The sequence below is a fragment of the Ovis aries genome, chromosome 13 (assembly GCF_016772045.2).
Source record: "Ovis aries strain OAR_USU_Benz2616 breed Rambouillet chromosome 13, ARS-UI_Ramb_v3.0, whole genome shotgun sequence".
NCBI lineage: Eukaryota > Metazoa > Chordata > Mammalia > Artiodactyla > Bovidae > Ovis > Ovis aries.
Window position 1 is genome coordinate 59018475 of NC_056066.1, and position 19107 is coordinate 59037581.

Sequence of the window (19107 nt, forward strand, 5' to 3'; positions counted from 1 at the left end):
TTACCCATTTAAGTATTTATTTTCCACCTAATATTTATTTATGTAAACATTATGAAAGTAAAGCCTATTTGTTTTTTCTTTTTCAGTATGGTTTATTACAGGATATATAGTTCCCTGTGATATACAGAAGTAGCTTGTTATTTATCCATCCTATATATAATAGTTTACATCTGCTAATTTCAAACTCCCAGTCCTTCCCTCTCCCTCCTCCTTCCCCCTTGGCAGTCACAAGTCTGTTCTTTATGTTTGTGAGTCTGTTTTGTAGATAATTTCACTTGTGCCATATTTTAGGTTCCACATGTAAGCGTTATTATGTGATATTTGTCTCTTTTTGACTTCATTTAATATAATAATCTTTAGTTATAGCCATGTTGCTGCAAATGGCATTATTTCATTCTTTTTTATGGTTGAGTAGTATTCCATTGTGTGTATCTCTAGGTATACACACATTTTCTTCATCCACTCATCTCCTGATGGACATTTAGGTTGTTTCTGTGTTTTGCTATTGTGAACAGTGCTGCTATGAACAGAAGGGTACACGTGTCCTTTTGAATTATAGTTTTGTCTGGGTATACGCCCAGGATGGGATTGCTCAATCTTATGCTAATTCTATTTTTGGTTTTCTGAGGGATCTCCACACTGCTTTCCATAGTGGCTACATCAACTTACATTCCTACTAACAGTGTAGGAGGGTTGCCTTTTCTCCACACCCTCTGCAGCATTTGTTATCTGTAGACTTTTTAAAGATGGCTGTCCTGATGACGTGAAGTGGTATCTTATTGTAGCTTTGACTTGCATTTCTGTAATTAGTGATGTTGAGCATCTTTTAACTTGTCTATTTGCCATCTGTATGTCTTCTCTGGAGATATGTTTATTAAGGTATTTGTTTTTTACAAATTTTAGACTCACATCAAGTAGAAAATGAGACCGTAATCCACCTTGAGGAAGCAAATTTTGTGATCACTTTGAGTAACGCATCCAGGTTTCACTTACAGCAGCATTTCTACCTCCGGATGGCTGACACTCTGGGGGATTCTTTGTGGGGGGAGCTGTCCTGTGTGCTGTAGGGCATTTAGCATCGACCCACTAAGATGCCAACAGCAATTTTCCCTCCCCCTCCTCATGACAACCAAAAATGTCTCCAGACATCGTCAAATCTGGGGAAAAAAATCACACCCCCACTTCAAGTCCTCAGGCCCAAACATGATTCCCTCCTCGTTCCTCAAAAAGGAACTGCTGGGGCAAGTGAAACGGACCCCCCACTCTGGGCCTTCACCACTCCCACCTCCAAGGGGAGATGGAGGAGAGGTGGGGGAGGGGAACGGCAGGCCTGGGACGAAAATGATGACACAGTGACCGGCTCTGCTCTCATCAGAGGCTAAACATCCAGTCAGGGTGTCCACAGGACCATGCTCTCTGAAATCCGTGGAGGAGCCTTTCTACCTCTTCCAGCTTCAGGAGGTGGCCAGCCGCCCTCCGCCTCTGCCTCCGACTTCATGTGGCCATCTCTGCTAGTGTGTCTGTGCCTCTCCTCTCTTTGTAAGGACACAAGTCATGACGATTAAGGCCCACTGGACTCCAGCACGACCTCATCTTATTTACTCACAACACGCCTATTTCCAAATAAGGTTGAAACCAAGGTTCAGGGGTTATGGCTTGGACATACCCCACTTCTACGGAGTACAATTCAACTCCTAATGTCTGTGAAGTCCCAAAGGCCTTCTAATCTCAGCAAGGGCCAGATGCCAAGACACCCTTTTCAACCCACCACCTCTCAGACTCTTTTGGGACCATTCCTTAAGACCAAGATCTCCCCTTGGAAAATGTTGGGAAGCCACAAAGAACACTCAGTGCATCATGATAGAAGAAAACAAGGGAATCCCCTCATGGTCCAGAGGTTGGGACTCTGCGTTCTCACTGCCAAGGGCTCTGAAAGCCCAGGTTCAATCCCCTGTCAAGCAACTAAAATCCCATAAGCCTGAGACTTGACCTTGTAAACATTCTTACCAAAGCTCTTCCTTGAACACATTCCTGGAACTAGGCCTCTCAACTCTTCTCAGTTTTCACGCTTTTTTCTCATCCATCTCCCACATCAAGATGTTATCCAAAAGAGGCAAGAAAACTAGTGTTTATGATGGTACCAAAAGTAATTGAGCATTCCATGAAACTATGGAATCCAGTGTAGTTTTTAAAAGTCATGATATCAGGTTTGTTTCTGCAGATTATGTTCCATGTTACTAGAAGACAGAGGTTTGATACGCCTTGCATCCATGACCTTGAACATAATGCCAGCCTGGGGTGAAAAGCCAGGAAGGGGTCAGGTTTTGGTGACTCCAAGTGTCACCAAGCCTCCCAGCCTGGTGGCCTACGGATTTCACAGAAGTACATGAAAACTGTCAACTGGAAGAGAAATCCGATGTATCTGAGATCAGAGAAAGTAAATCAACAATGATCAGATCATCAGGGAGCAACAGCCACCCTGAGAAGAGCGCATGGGTGCACTACGGCATCGAAATTTTGAAAGCAAACCTTTCTTATCTCCAATTAAGGAGACAAGCCTCCCCACTCACTCAGCACAGGCAGCTAAGAGGCACTGGCTGAGGGTCACAGACACCCGAGGATCAGAGAAAGCTCCCTCACCTGGAAACCATGCTTAAATGTACCTCAGACTATTCTTTCTTCCCTTTGTAGCCCAGGACAGCTGTTTCCTGGGTTCTCCTGGGTTATTCAGTGGCTAAGTCGTGTCCGACTGTTTGCGACCCCATGGACTGCCGCACACCAGGCTTCCCTATCTTTTACCATCTCCCACAGTTTGCTCAAACTCATGTTCATTGAGTCGGTGATGCCATCCAACCATCTCATCCTGCCACCCCCTTCTCCTCTTGCCCTCAATCTTTCCCAGCATCAGGGTCTTTTCCACATGCGGTAAAGGAAGGCAAATTAAACTGCCACTTCACCACCCCAACACACCCCTGGGAAAAGGAAAAGACTAGAGAAATACAGATGCTCCCTGACTTACAAGGATTTAACTTATAATTCTTCAATTTAAGGTTGGAACAAAAATGACTGACATTCAGTAGAAACCATACTTCAAAATTAGAATGTTGCCCTTTTCCTGGGCTAGTGAGATCCTCTCATGAGGCTGGGCAGCAGCAAGGGTCAGTGACCGATACACTCACAACCACTCTAGTTTCCACCTTCAGTAGTCAACAAATTGCATGAGGACTTCCCCTGCAGTCCAGTTAAGACTCCACTTTCCAATGTAAGGAATGAGGGTTCAATCCCAGGCTGGGGATTTAAGATCCCACATGCTGGACTTCCCTGGTGGTCCAGTGGTTAAGAATCTGCCTGCCAACTCAGGGGACATAGGTTCAGTCTCTGGTCCAGGAAGATTCCACACGCCACAAAGCAACTAAGCCTGTGCGCCACAACCACTGACGCCCAGGCACCTGGAGCTACAACAGAAGAGGCCGCCACAATAAGCCCAAGCACTTAGTGCAGGGAGTAGCCCCCAATCACTGCAACTAGAGAAAGCCCGTACACAGCAACGAAGCCTTAGCACAGCCAAAAATAAAGAATTCAGCAAATAAAAAAAAGATCCCACACGCCAAGGGGTGTGGCCAAAAATTTTTTTGAAAAGAAAAACAATTATGATATACTCAACCCTTTACTATAAAACAGGCTTTGTGTTAGATGACTTTGCCCAACTGTAGGCTAATTTAAGTGTTCTGAGGAGGTTTAGGGTAAGTGAGGCTAAGTGAAGACAATTGATAAGTCAAGTGAATTAAATAATTTTTTAAATAAATGAGGTGTAGGAAACTCCCTGGAAGTTTAGGAGTTAGGACTTGGCACTTTCATTTTCAGGGCCCAGGTTCAGTCCCTGGTCAGGGAAATAAGATCCTTCAAGCTGCACGGTACAGCCAGAAAAAAAAAAAAGCTGATGTACAATAATACACTTTGGACTTGAAGCAATTTTAACTTTTGATGAGTTTATTGAGATATAGGCCCATCCTCCTATGGAGGATCAACCCTGAAGTCCTCAGGCATCACAGCAACCCATACAGGAATTCCTAACAGCTGGTAACCAACACTTACCCCAGGAAAATGGCAGTGAGTTCCCCACCAGCATTCCCACCACTGCTGAGCCTTAGGAGTTTCTGCCTCACCCATCCATGACCTTATCTTGTTTTGTTTTTTAATATCCAAATACAGGATCTCAGATCTCACCCTGACACTAGACCCCCAAAATGGAAAGGATGGTTGTTATGAAATCATTTCAAATGAGAAACAGACTAATCGTCCCTTTCCTAAGTCACAACTTAAATCGTATGCACACGGAGAAAAGACAGCCATGAAGGGCTATTGACAACACCCCATCTGACCTTCCAGAGAACCTCTAAGTGTGTGTGACAGACAGGCATCTATCTCCAAGGTGCCCGGATGGACAGATATCCCGTCTGTAGATGCAGAGACCTGCTGAGTCTCTCTCCTAAGTGAACTCTGGATCGTGCGTGTCTTCGGACAGTGATGCGTTTTCTTTCAGTGCAACCATGAGGAAAAAAAGGAGCATCTTTTGTCTTCTCCTGGAGTGCCAAAGACTTCAGCAGTATCATGTGTCTTCATAAAAAGCAAATCAACCTGTCAAGGAGCCAGGAAGGCAACAACAGCACGGGTGAAGGGAAAAGGGAGAATGAAATGTAATTCTTACCAACACAGGGCTTAAAAGCAAGAGTCCGTATGTCTGATGGCCTGACGTTAGGCCATGGGAGTCGAACGTGCTCAGAGGCCAGGAGAGAAATCAAGGCAGCCAAGGTTTCGGTAGGGACCTTGTAAGGGTGCTCAGTTGCTCCCCATGGCATCAGCTCAGAGTGTTAGGAAGTAAAACCTGTTACCACACACTGGACCCAGGAAGCCAGTGGCTGTCCTGCTAGCATTTGGTGGGAGCAGAAAAAGGAGAACTGAGCGCTGAGCCAGGCATAAGCCCTGCTTTATGACTCATTCAATCCCGGGTTGACTTTGGGGTGATTCCAGAACATTGTCTGCACTGCAATTCAGCACAGCTTCTCAAAGCCAGAGTCTAGTCCAAAAGCAAGCAGAGATGCTGATAAGCAAATAGCCCTTTTTCCTTCAATCCTTTGCTCCCTTCATCTCCTCTTAACACCCAAGGTCTCACATCTCGATTGAGAAATAACTGCCAATGTGAGACCTCTTTTCACTGCTCTAAAGCAAAGCAATTGTAATCCTGAGATAGCAACCAGATAAATCCAACTTAATGGGAATGTTCAATGGCCAGGGACAAGCTGCCAAGAGCAAAGTATTAGGCTGGCAGAGTTTAAGTTACTTAATAACATCCAATGCCAATATTAAATCAGGAATTGCTAAGCATTTGGTACAGAGTTATGAATCAAGGATTGTGAGTCTGGAGTTGAAGCAACAGCCTTAGACATGGAAAACCCTTTTGCTCCCACACTCCCTTTGAAGCCCAGCCACTCAGGCCAAACTATAAACATATCGTTTCCTGGAGGATGTGCCAGGCCACTTCAACTTGAAACCTAAGGACTGTCAGTGAACATCCAAGATCCTAGCAAACATCCCACAAGCACACAAGCCTGGCCAGTCTCTTCTGCTCCCCAAGGACAGAAACCCAACCTCTGATCTGCCCATTAGACAAAATGATTAGAATGTCCATATGCATGATCACGTTTCCAAAGATGAAGAAATTCCATGGAGAAAACACTCAGGTCAGCTACCACACACCTCCACTGCCTGCATCTGCCTGAAGGCCTAGTCCTCCCAAGGAGGATCTGCCCAGTCTTTACCCACAATCATCTCATGTCCACTCAAAATTTTGATGCAACTTAACCATATGAACCGTGTTTCTCAATAAGTGGTCTTACACAAGAGAGGATTCCCAAACTGCAGATTCCTCTTATTTGTCAATCAACCATCCCTCACACATCTCCCAGCAGCCGTTATGTCAGGGGAGACGGTACCCTACGAAGCTGAGAGCTGCTGAGTGCATGGCATGGGGTGACAAAGCAATCTTACGAGGGATTCCCCTGGCACACAGCTTTACTGCTCGGCTACAGTCAAACCAGAAATCATCTCTGCCACTCCTCTTAGAGAGGAAAAAATACATCAGGTTCCAACCAGACTTTCACAGCTTCTATCGAGAATACTTTTTATTATACAGGTTTCATATACACAACAATTATTTAGGGAACATTTACAGGCAAGGAGTTCAATTCCAAAACTCCATTTTCACCCACACGCACTGTACCTCGCACTGTACCTCTTCGGGGGGTCAGTCCAACAGGAACAAGACAAAGTTATTGCTTTGTGGACAGACAGCTTCAATTAAATAAGAGTCTTCCAGAGTCAAGAACAGAGCTGAAGATCCTCTTAACTCTTAATACCCTGTGTACATACGAATAAAACCTAAAGATACGTCTTAGATTACCCCGTCACCTTTAAAAGTTAATATTAAAATCGAATCCCGTTTCTCAAAAAGTCATAAGAAGTGCACCCGTATTTACAGACCCCATTAAATTATGCATAAATAAAATCTGTACACTCAACTCAGTTTCTCAAAATACAGAGCCTCCTCTGGGACTGGGGGATGACAGACAGCAAAAAAAAAAAAAAAAAAAAAAAGCTCCATGCCTACCGTTTTCAAGTTTCACTAAGATGTGAAATAAATATGCAAAATAAAGCTTCCATACCTTAAAGGAATATGTCATTTCAAAGAGTCTCCTCCTTGAAGAGTTAACTTTCAAAGTTTTTTTTTTTTTTAAAGAAAAAACATAAGTCATCAGCAGGCTTTGTTTCTACAAGTTTCGTAAACCCGAAGGGCCCCTTTGAACAAGGGGTTTTAAAGTGTTACAAATGCCACCTATTAACCAGTTGCTAGGTGGACAGAATCCTTGCCTCGTATTTATTGGTATGCAGGACGAGGCTGAAGAAACTACATAAATACTTTCACCTCAACACTAAAAGTTATTGTTGATCTGAATCCCATCAATTTGACCTTTCAACAGCTGAGTGAATGTGAGTTTTTGTTAGCCCGGGGATTTATTCAAAACGTTCGAAAACTTGTAGCACCACTTCCAGAGTAAGGAAGAATGGGGTTCCAAAAAAATAAAACATAAGCTTAATGAGTAAAGAACCAGCACTTCCAACATCTTGTCCAGAGTTAAGGAGACGCTTCAGCACTCCCTAAATACTAGGAAATCCAGGAGGGCACATGAAGAGCTGGAAATCAACGGAGGCCTTTTTTCATGGGAAGGTGGGTAACAACCCTGCCCCGCAGGTAAGCGGGGTGCCCAGTCTGTCCTGGTCGAGATGATCTGGGAGTCCTTTTCCTTCCGAACTCTTCGGCCCTTGGTTCCCCACCCCCTCGTTTTACTTCCTGTGCTTCTCCAATTTCTCCAGGGTTTTGCTAGAATCGGCTGGACTCTGGTCTCCGGGATTCATGTAGGATTTGTCTATGACTATCAGGGCCTCTTTTATGTAGTTCTGCACAGCAGACACTGCGGCACAGATGGCCTGGCTGCCAAACCCGTGGGTAATCAGGCTGAAATGAGACAAGCAGTTCTGAATGTTGGTCTCCAGGACCGGGGTGGGTCGGTTGTTCCCGTTGGGAGTTCGATCTTGATTGAGAAGATCTGTGAATTCTTTACACACTTGCCTGTGAAGACAGTCAACGCACACCGTTGAGCTTGAGCTCAACCTTGGCCGGAAACAGATGAAGAGCACCAAGACTAAACTACCGTGGGGGTGACACCTGGAGGCAAAGAGAATCTGGGGCTGACCAGCCCAATAGGCTTTTAATTAACACCAATAGCCTAAGCTGCTGCACTCCGCACCTATTCTGTTCAAAGCCATGAACTAAACTCCTTTAGCACTATCTTATTTAATCTTCCCAGCAATTAGAAAAGATAAAGGGATTAATGCCATAATCCAGTGGCCAAGGTCAACAGGACTAGTAAAGAGGCGGAGTCAGAATTCCAGCCCAGGAAGAGTGAGTTTTTTCTCTGATGCAGTCTGGTTCCTACAAAACAATTCTGTCAAGAACTGGGAATTTATTTCCCTGAAATTCACTCTGTGATACAGGCTGGTTCATCGGCTCTTTTCTGCCCTATTTCCTACTTGACTGGTTCTGCTTCATTTACCATGATTCTAAAATCAATTTACTGTTGGTTTCGATGAGAAACCCCTCAGCTGCATTGTTTTTGAGACATTTAATTTGCCTATGACTCCTATACATTCAACTGGGTCATTACATTCAACTGGGTCGTTTTAAAACACAAAAGAGACTTCCCGGGTGGTCCAGTGGTTAAGACTCCCACTGCAAGGGACACGGGTTCCATCCCTGGATGGGGAAGTAAAAATCCCGCATGTCACGTGGTATAGCCAAAATAATTAAAATTGAAAAACATCTTGTTATCAGGAAGCAGAAGGCACATCAACGCTGCTGGATGTGACAAAATAAATTGTTTCTAACACATTTTTGTAAGACATGCAAATAAGATAAACGAGTAAGCTTAACTATTTTGAGCTAAATAACTTAAGCAGCTCAGAAACATTCACTGTGAGCCATACTCTCACTGTTCTTAGTCTTCTAAATCCTGCCCAAAAGTTACCCTATTTGACTGTACCTTTACACTCCTTGACGTTCCTTTTGCTCAACACCCTAACTTATTTAAGGAGCATTTCTTTCTTGAGCACCAGGGGCTGTGCTGGCCTCTGGGCTTCAAGGTCAGAGCATCAGGGCATCAAATTCTCAAGTTTGGATACTTACTGTGCAGCCAGCAGCATGTTCTTCCTCGTTGCTATCTCATTCCGCCCTCCAAGATGAGGTCTGGTTAAATACTCAGCCACAGATTTACTAGGAAATTCTGCTTCACAGACATAGGCAAAGTCCCGAGCCAAATGAACTGCCTCACCTAGAATAAACAGGCAATGGTAACAGACTTTAGGATGGCTATGGTCACCACGGCAAATTAGCCCTTCTCCCCTTTTCCAGCACTATCAGTCTGTTCAACCCTGAATATTCATCGGAACAACTAATGCTGAAGCGCCAATACCTTGGCCACCTGATGCAAAGAGCCAACTTACTGGAAAAGACCCTGATGCCGGGAAAGATTGAGGGCATGAGAAGGGGGCAACAGAGGATAAGATGGTTGAATGGTGTTTGAGCAAACTCCAGGAGATAGTGTGAAGGACAGGGAAGCCTGGTGTGCTGCAGCCCATGGGGTCGCCAAGGAGTTGGATACAACTTAGAGACTGAACAACAATCAATCTAGCGGTCATTCTGTATTCTAAAATGAAATCATACATGGGGCCAACAATCCAGCTGGTAAGGGGAACTTCCTGGGCGCTTTCAGTGGGTACTCTTCCCTAGGAATAGAGGGTGAAATCATACAACGTCAGGAGGGAAAAACTGAAATTTTTAACTGTTCTTGACCAGTGTAACCCAGTCCTCTGTCCAACCTGAGCATCTCACGGAGACACTCTGTCTCCATGTTTTCTCTGTGTCGTCGTGCCGAAGTCAGAAAATTTAAGGGGGGTGAGCATGTTTGTCAAAGAAGCAAACTGGGACAAAATCTTTGTTTTTAAATGAGGGCACCCCACTGCTGGTTGAGCTAAGTCTCTAGACTGTTTCTTTTAAAAGGGGGACTTCATTGGTAGTCCAGTGGTCAAGCCTCCATGCTTCCAACGCAATGGGGGCACAAGTTTGATCCCTGGTCAGGGAACTAAGACATACCTCATGGTGTGAACCAAAAAAAAAAAAAAAAAAAAAAAAACGGGGGAGGGGGAGTATATCCTACTAGAAACGTCAGGAGCTCTACCTGCCAACCTGGCCTACCTACCCCCTTGTCTGTTTTGGGGGGCGGAGAGTGAGAAAACCATGCGGTATGGTAAGGTGGTGGTGGTCATCTCCTACCCGAGGAACCCACTGAAGTGTCTGATTCCAAGATGTGGGGCTGTCAGCACTTTACAAAAACCCAGATGGTGGCACCCCCACTATCTCCACTTCCCTCCCTGACTCACTAAATCAGAGTGTGAGATCCATTGTTCACTTTCTCATTCAAGCACCCGTGCCTGGTTGGTAAGGAAACCTTGGGGAGCCACATTTATGTTTCACACACGTAGAGCCCACCATTCTCCATGCAGGACAGCTGGTCCCCAAGAGCATCTAACAGGCAGCTCCTTTCTCCTGGCCCTGACCTCCAAAGACAACTCATAAAAAGGTAGACCCAGGCCCTGCCAAGTCTCTTTTAGCACCGCGGTGGCACCATGTAAACCAGGGAAAGAAAATGTTCAAAAGATTGCCTGGCTGCCAGGAGACCACCCCTCATTGGCTCCCCGGGCCCCCAGCGCCCCGCTGATTGGACGAGGTGCTGGCGATAAGTCTCTCCGTGCTCTTCTGCGCGCAGTAACAACCAGCTTGTTTTGTTTTTAAAAATAATTATTTCACTTTTCCCTCGCCCCCTTTGTAAAGGCCGTATTGCATTCTTGGCTACTTTCCAGGTTAGTGGGTGTAAGCCCATTCAAGAAACTGAAATATCACATCCTAACTATCTTAGCATTGGAGAGAGGGACCCATCTGTGGGCCCCATCAGGTTTTTCCCCCCCCATTACTTTTTTTGATGGGGAAATTAACAAAGGAGTTGTGAATTGGACCAGTTTCACTGTATACAAGGGCTTTTCTCTTCATTTACCATAATCCCAATAGCCCACAGCTACAAAAACTAGAAACGGTATTTTTACCCAAAGGAACCAGCTTTAAAATAAGAAAACAAAACAACGAAAAAACATGTACCAAACCATTTCATCCTTCAGAAACTGGTTCATCTGATAGGAAATTTAACAGTGATTTTCTGGGGTTAGCATTTGATTAAATGACTGTGAGTCACTGTAATGAACACTTGGCAAATCACTTCTTGCATCCCTCTCTCTACTTGTGACTAAGAGTTGTTTTTAAGCTTTTCTTTAGAGAAATATTAAAAGACACAACAGCACCAACTACAAATACCACCAAAAAAAAAAAAAAACACCTCCACTGACCTTCCACGAGAGACGTCAGGAGGGTGACGTGAGCCGCTTTCCGTCTCCCAGCTGGAAGATTCAACCCAATCTTGTCCAACTTCTCCCGCAAGGACCGGCCACCATTTTTAGACTTGGCTCTAAGCAAAAAAGAAAAAAAACTTCTCTCAAGAAACCACTTTAAAATGCTGAAATGCCTAACCTGCTGCCAGCAAAACAGAAATCTGTCAAAGACCTTCAACATTATATGGTTCCTAAACAAGTGATGCAGGGAGTCCTTAACTCCCTAAAATTAAAAATCTTTCTTAGCATCGCCAGCATTTTTGTTCTTTAATCACAGAACACTGCAAGTTGTACTGCAGCAGATAAATTTTCACTTGTAGAAACTGCAGCGGCACCCCCCCCCCCACACACACACAAAAACTACTCCCCTGGGGAGAATCAGACCCATGAAGCTCCTCTACCCTAAATACAGATGCTACCACTTCATATATGGAATCAAATTCCAACCAAATGAGAATTTATTAGCATTATTTTAGCACTTTTTTCTACACTTGGCACTTTCGGCACTTTCTAAAAGAGATGAAATGTACTAAGCCGTCCCCCTCCCCCCAGCCGATTAGAATTCAGTGTTAGGTATAAAAGTTACATAAATGTTAAAAATATCTCCCTGGTGCTTTTTTATTTTTCATCCCCCACCACCTATCCAATGACCATGCCCCACAACGTGTCCCCATGTACCTTCTGAGAACACCTCCCAGTAATGAGGCATTTAAGCACTCAGGCGGGGACAGCCGCCTCTGGACTTCAGCAACTGTCACTTTGTATTTAGATGTAGAGCTGAGGAGGGACAGTCTTCCAGGGACTGAGCAGAAGACCTCGCTGGGATTCATCACAGCCCCCACCAACTCCTTCTGACAAGGGAGACTCAGGGGGTTCTTGGTCATGGAAATAGGACCTGTAAATGAAGATCAGAAGTGGCAGTCCCAAGCAAGAGACCTTTTCAAATCACTCACCAAAAGTGAAGGAGCCCTTCAACAGTAACATTGCATGTTGGGCTATAAACTGCAAACAGATTTTTTTTTAAGCCGTATTCCTTAAGATAATCAAATCTGAAATTCACAAGTTAACACCTTGGGAAATTAATTAGTCAAAATCTGGGTTTGCATTTTCTAGCCACTATTATAATCTGATTAATTAGAACATTTGTTTTCAAAAGACTGCTTCTTAACTAAATGATGATTTTCCCCCTATCATTCAAGGAATATCCAAAATTGCAGGACATATTCCAATCGTTTCCTAAAATCTTTCAATGCAACTGATCACAGCAAAGTTTTAAATACAAATAAGTCTGTTCTAAGTTTACTGGGAAATTCAGTTTATTTTATAAGGGTTTTTGTTTTTTTAATTTTTCCCAGTTGATTTCAAACAGTTTAACTTCAAGTTACAGGTCATAACTACCCTTGATTTAGGATGACTGTCTTTCCCAGCAAAACCAAACTGGTAATCTTGGCTAGATGTAACTTAATGTCATGAGCCACTCACTCACCAAATAATCCCATTTTCCAAAAACCCCCTCCCACCTCATCCCAGCCTAAAACCAACAGATCACCCAGCCCCATGCATTTTAAAGCTGTAAGTTTTGTAGGCCAAACTGCTTCCCACCATCTTCTTACAGATCAGAATGAAGGCCCTTTACCTTGTATTTGAACACAGGAATAAAATCACAGCAACCCATTCAACAACTAAAATTGTCACAGGACCAAACACTCCACTAATTTTCCAAATTAAATCACAGGCTTAACTCACTCCGGAGTTCTTTCTGGAGCATTGTACAAACACTCTCAAATCCAAGAAGTGACACTTTCCAAGGGAAAAAAATTATCAAGCGACAAAACCAGAGATTGAGAGGCAGTATCCGAGAGCATCTTTTCCCATTTAGATCTTAAATGCCCTCTCTCTCCTCATTCCTAAAACCGGTCACTCCCTCCACCACGAATGTCCCAAGTCATATCTCAAAGGCTCCACCTTGCCAACAATCAATAACTTCACAGCGCACTGAAGAACCAGAACAGGGTAGGGTGTGTGGGCCAGAGGAAGACAAGGACTGTGGCTCATTGCGTACCTTTGCGAATAACTGTCTGATCATGCAGAAGTAGGTGCTGGTCGTCCACATTCTGAGGGAGAAATGACAAAGTTTCCTTTAAGTTCGGGGAGAGCCTGGCCGGGGGACCGGGGGGCCGGGGTCGGGGTGGAGGGTAAGAGGAGAGAGGCAGTGGGACGCACAGGTCCGGGCCGGAGCGGGCAGAGCCGAGGCGCTCACCTGCACCTCCTCCATCTGGTGTGCCATGTCGTGGAGCCCCAGGTTCTCGGCCAGGCCCGCGGCGTCCAGGGCGTGCGAGTGGGGCAGTAGCAGGTCCGAGCGTCGGTAGGCCTCCCTGCGTGCGCTCACGGCGCCGCCGTCCAGTCCAGAGAGATGGGGCAACAGGCCGGCCGGGCGCCCGTGGTGCGAGGGCAGGCCGGCCCCCTCCTGGTTCTGGCGCCCGGGCCAGGCCTGCTGCTGGCTGCCGGTGGGAGCGGGCTGGTGCAAGGGATTGATGGCAGCGGCGTACGCCTCTCCAAGGTGCGAGTAGGGGTCGGCCGACTGAGAGTAAGCCAGCTGCTGGTAGGGAGGCGGAAAGTAGGGGGGCGGCTGGTATTCGGCGACTCCCGTATGGGAGAGGGGCGGCGCGGGGCTGTAGAGATGCTGCCCTGCGGAGGAGAGGTGAGGCAGGCGCGGGTTCCCATTGCTGCTCGCGTCGTGGCGATCCTGGGGCAGAGAAACCGAGACCCGGTTAGGACGAAACCCCGCTCCTGCGAGCTGAGTGCGGCCGCCGCTCCGGGCCTCTTGCGCCCGGGGACCCACTGCTCCCGCCCAGCCCGACCCCGCGGGGCCCTGCCCTCGAGCCAAAAGGCCTCTGGGGGAGCAACGTGCCCCGGGGGAGCTTCGTTGTCAACCGCGAGTCTGCAAAAGGAAAACTGGAGAAAAGACCTGGGGGAAGGTGCCTCCGGGGCCCGGCGGCGAAGGTCTGGGCGCTCTGTCGCCCGAGGCAATCGGGGGCTCCCAGATCGCATCCCAAGTCTTGCGGCGGGAGAAGCTGAGGCAAGAATCCTGGGAGAAGGTCTGCACGCTGCGCAGAGCGCGATCGCCCACAAGTCCGCACATGCCAGAGTTGTCCGCAAAAGTGGGGAAGAGGCGCGCGCGGATAATGCGCGCCGCGGAGGAAATGCGCTTTTTCCCCGCCCCCGGGACCCTCCCTTCCACGCCCTCAGGACAAAGACCTCCGGGCGAGAGACCCTCCCTAGCCGGGCCGGCCGCCCAGCGCCGCCCCAGGGATTCAGGATGGAACCCGCCGGAGCCAGGCGTGCGCTGCCGGGCTACCGATATGAGACCACGGAGAAGTGAGACCGTCCTGCCCGACCATCGTCAGTCTGCCCATCAATCGGGCACACAGGGAGGAGGAAGGACCCCGAAAATTGGGCAGCCTTGCCTGTACATGTTCCCTGGCCCCAGGGCTGTCCGACTTAATTCTGAAAGGACGTGTCGCCATGTGTCCCCGGGTCACAGGGGTAGTGGGAGCGGGGGCTGGGGGACCCGGAGAGACAGGATGCCGTCGCCCCCTAGCGGAGGTGTCCGGGCCTACAAACTGGAGCGGCCCCTCGAGGTGCCCCGGGCGCATGGCTCTCGCGCGTCCCCGCAGCCACCGTTCGCCTTTCTCCCGGGGCCCAGGCGCACGCCTCGCGCCGCCTGCGTCTTCTTCCTCTTCCCGCTCGCCGCCTCCCTCCCTCCCACTCTCCGAAACTCTAGCTCAACCTGTCCGACAGGATGGAGCACTCCCGAGCGCTTACGGCCCCATCTGGCCTCAGCGCGGCCCCCCTCCCCAGCCCCCACTTCTCTCGAAAGCCAAACTTCTGCTGTTTTCTTGTCTCCCCGAGGGGGTAGCGGAGCAGGTGACAAGCCCGCCTCGGAGGAGACTCCGCAAAGGTGTCGCCGGCAGGCCGCCTCTTCTAACGCCTTTGGACGGAGGTTTCGTGCGTAAAAGACACCTCTAAAGAGTTGTAGACCCGGCGCTCTTCCGAGAAAACGGGAAGAAGGGCTGTTTTGCTTCGCATGAAACCGGCCGGTAAGCTTTGTGGGTAGGATCTGCCACTCTGTTTCCAGGCCCGGTTCCCGAGGCTGGATATTTAGGGAAAGGCCCGATTCGGGAAGGGGACCCCGGAGAAACGCACTATAGGGGGTGTCCGGAGAAGCGGACTCTGTCCCGTCGAAGGGCGAGCGGTGGGTGCCTGTTTGCTGCTCCTGCGCCCTCGCCCCCGACCTCGGTCCAGTGGCCCCCGCCTCCCGGACTGTCCTCGGGTGGGGCCGGGCTGCGCCCCTGTGCCCAGCTCACCTCGCAGTCCTCTTCATACTTGACGTTATCGGTTATTTTCCACAACATGGCGTCCGGCGTCCCCCAAAACAATCGCCAGTTAAATCCAGGCTCCCCCCACCCCCCGAGCGGTAAATCCAAAATTGGGGTCACGGTGGCCAGGCGTCTGCCGCCGCCCCCGCCGCGCGGGCCTAGCTGTCCGGGTCACTGGGCGCGCATCGGCGGCTCCGCAATTGTAGATGCTGCCGCCACGGGTGTGAAGACCGCTGCAGGGGACCCGGGAAGCCGCGCCCGCACTCTGTGTGTCCCGACGATAGCCGGGGGATCGGGGAGCCTTAATGAGAAAGAAATTATCATAACTCCTCCCCGGGGGCCGGCGCGAAGGCCCGGCGCCGGGCGGGGCGGCCCCCAGCCAGTCCCAGCCTAGCTCCGCCCCGCACCCTGGCCGGGCGCCGCGTGGAGACCCACGCTGCGTGGGGCTAGGAGCAGAGTCTAGTGGAAGGTACCTCGCTGACGGCCGCAAGCCTGAAGCCAGGGTCCCCCATCACGCCTGCCATCAGTCACCCTCAGCACGCACACACCTGAAACGGGCAGAGCTGGGAACAGAGATCCAAATCCAAGAGCCCCCCCCCAACACCCCCTTTCACCTAGGCCGCCGTTCCCCATCCTCCGAAAGACGCCGTCACGGGCAGTTAGAGACCCCGATTTTAGGGGACGTCTCAAGACTTGAGCTCCCCTCATCTCCTAAAACGTCCTGACCACCCACTCCAGGAAGACAAGGTTTACAGTGGGGTCATGCTGCGGGAGACCCAACCCCTCCGCGAGAAGACCCCTCCCCCGCACGACGTGGGCACAGTGCTCTTGGGTTCCTCCGAGGGGACGGGGTGGGAAGGCCTTCTGGGGAGTCCGCCCCAAGCGCCGCCGAGCGGGCGGGCCTCTCCACCGGCCCCGAAATCTAGGACAACTTGTTCATGCCGCCATCGCCCGAAGCTCCGTCTCCACGGCTGGGCTGCGGCCGGGAGGGAGGTGGGGGCACCCGCGGGCCCTCGCCCAGCCTTGCCCTGCCCTGCCCTGCTCAGCGCCAGCTCGGCAGTTTCCTCCGACGGGCCAGGCACTCGGCAGCCTCAGCTCAACAGAGAAACGAGGTGCGGGGCTGAATACAACCCTAGTGTCACAGGTAGAGAAGAGGCAAGAGGTGGGGGCAGAAGGAGGGGCCGTAGAGGGACCCCCGCTTGAGAGGTGAGTTCCCTTCCGTTTCGCAGATGCAGGCAGAAAACGAAACTTCCTTCCGCATAAACGCTGCCTCTCACCCCATTATGTATTTTCCACCCAGACTTGAAGGCAGAAAGCACTATTAAAGTTTTTTTTAAAGAAACGGAATCCATTGGCCCAATAATTGTAACTGACCTTTTTTTTTTTTCTCTGCTACAAAGATAAAATCTCTAATTCTTGAGGGGGAATTTTGTTGGGACATCCTGACTGAATTTGGGAGCTGAATTTAAACATTCACAGGGAATCAGAGAAGGGGGCTCTTTCCATCTGATTCTGAATCCAATACTGCAGTTATCAATACCTATTAGTTCAGGGCCCCACTGGGCCTGGAGTTGACGCTGCTCCCAGTCCACGGAATGAATGCACCCACCTCTTCCCTACTCCTGCTTGGGTTTGTTCGTGGTTTAACATTTCTTAAAATCCAAATGGGCCTAAAGTAACCAAAATAAAAACAGGCGTCCTCCAAGTGAAACGTTCTCCCTGGCCTTAGTAGGCAGACTCAAGGTGATTTGCCGACCAGGTGGGAGAACAAAACCTCGAGGTAAAACCACTGGGGGCTTTTCAGGTTTGTCTCCGGGCTTTGCACTAGGAAGTATAGACAGACAGTGCACACAACGACCCCAGACAGCTCGCTTTCAAATACCGGGGCCTGGGGGCTAAAGGGGGAAAAAAAACCCCTCAGAAACAGCGCTCCTGGGATTCGAGAATGGGGGCGGAATCGGACCAGGCGCGACAGGCATGCTGGCGCCCTGGGCGTGGAAGATTGGGGTCCCAGGCACTTTCGAAGGAGGCTGCGGCGCCTCCGGGCGCCCCAGATTCCCAGACCAGTGACGCACCTGGTCTCCTTCACTCTGGGCCTTCCATCCCTGGCTTTGACTCCAAGATCCGGCCTGGGTTGCAGCTTGAACAACTTGTCTCATCCACGCCGGCAACTGTGCCGCCGAGCAGGTTGGGGGCCAGGACCAGGCACCAAGGTGGCAACCCCGACCCCAAGACCTGACAGCCCTTTCCGCGGCAGCGCTCGCCAAAGGCAGCCGGAGGAACGGAAATTCCTCGCAGCCCTGGGGAGTCTTCGGCGGAGGCAAACGGAGCCAATGGGCCCTGAAGGGAGCCTCGGAGGCAGTGAGGTTTCCGAACGGCTCGGCAAAGTCCATTCATTCATTCCCAAGCCAGCGCCCTGGGCCTGGACGCTGCCCCTCCCCAAGGGACACGCGCTCATGACAGAGCGCGACTTCCGCGCCCGGGACAGGGAAGGCGGCTCAAACGAACCGCAGTCTTCCCCGCCAGGCGGACCCTGCCCAAAAACGCACAACCTTCGGCTTCAGGGACCGAGTACAGGAAAGCGTGCGCCCTGGTCGGGATGTAGGAAACCCCAGCCCTCCCTGGAACTCAACTTTTCTGCTCTGAGCCGAGAGAAGTGAGCTGATGGCTCTTGCACTCAAGACCGGCCTCCCCGCAAGGCACTCAAGACCGGCCTCCCCGCAAGGAGCGCCCGCCCGTCGCCACGTGAAGACGCGTGACTGCGTGGCCGCGCCCCTGGGCAGCCACCGCCAGAGAATGATGCCCCCACCAGACCCTCTGCGATTTCGCAGCCGCCTAACTCTCAACAAAACCTGGGGATCGTGGGACCCGCACGCCTTATACCATAAGAATTTGGGGCTGAAGGGTGGTCAGCGGCTTCCCTCTGTCGCCACCTAGAGAGCCTGCACTCAACATACCGGCTTGAAGCCTGGACCCCAGCCCCCAATCCGCTCGGATGGCGCTGGAGACCGGAGGCGACGAGGCGTAGGCGAGGACCGTAGCGCTACTACAGTGCGCCACCTCCCAAGATGCGTCTGGAAACAAGGCTTCCAGCCCCAGGCGGCGGGCGTCCGCCGCTCCCACCCCCACCCCCAGCGCAAGCCCGGGAAGGCGGCAGGGCGGGTCGAGCGGGATTGGAGCAGGCCCACGACTCCTCTTTCCGCCCCAGGGAAGGGGCACCCGAGCCGCAGGTGGAGGCCCGAAGCGCGCTTGCGGGCGCCGCGCACCCAACAAAGTGCGTGTCCCGCCCCGCGGAACAGCGTGTGCTCTGGCTGGGACCCCAGTGAATGGCAGGACCCGGTGAAGCAGAGTCGAAAAGCCCGGGCCTACAGCCACCCAGGAGGGCCCCCATTCACGCCCCATCCCACACTCTCCCTTCGCGGCAATGGCACCCATGCGAGGGACTCTTGCCGTCCAAGAGCATCCGAATTGTCCAAGCCCGCTCAGGCGCACGCTGGGGGCGCCACATGCATCAATTCACCGTCACTTCAAAATACCAATCAAATAAAAATAGCAATTGTTTTAGTGATATTCAAAGTGGCGGCTACACACAAACAGATGCTTCTCGTCTTAGCCC

At 50.2% G+C, this 19107-nt stretch overlaps 1 protein-coding gene across 2 annotated transcripts; it reads right to left on the minus strand.

The window, feature by feature from the left end:
• Positions 1-6155: 6155 nt before the first annotated feature.
• TFAP2C (transcription factor AP-2 gamma) lies at positions 6156-15767 on the minus strand. 2 transcript variants are annotated; one of them, XM_027977020.3, is made up of 7 exons: positions 15480-15767; positions 13373-13858; positions 13175-13226; positions 11791-12007; positions 11071-11189; positions 8801-8945; positions 6156-7687 (listed from the first exon to the last, which is right to left on the minus strand). In XM_027977020.3, the coding sequence occupies exons 1-7, from the start codon at positions 15525-15527 to the stop codon at positions 7402-7404; spliced, it is 1353 nt and encodes a 450-aa protein (XP_027832821.1). In that variant the 5' UTR covers positions 15528-15767; the 3' UTR covers positions 6156-7401. The 2 variants fall into 2 exon arrangements, with proteins under 2 accessions (XP_027832821.1, XP_042085875.1); XM_042229941.2 differs by lacking the exon at positions 15480-15767 and adding an exon at positions 14081-14275.
• Positions 15768-19107: the final 3340 nt, after the last annotated feature.

Excerpts from the sequence above, each read along its gene's own strand:
- TFAP2C (XM_042229941.2), bottom strand. The coding sequence starts at position 14,254 with ATGTGCGGACTTGTGGGCGATCGCGCTCTGCGCAGCGTGCAGACCTTC. Across the intron at positions 13,859-14,080 it reads CCGGAGGCACCTTCCCCCAG|GATCGCCACGACGCGAGCAG; the intron begins GTCTTTTCTCCA and ends TCTCTGCCCCAG. Across the intron at positions 11,190-11,790 it reads CTGGGAGGTGTTCTCAGAAG|AGCCAAGTCTAAAAATGGTG; the intron begins GTACATGGGGAC and ends TTTTTTGCTTAG.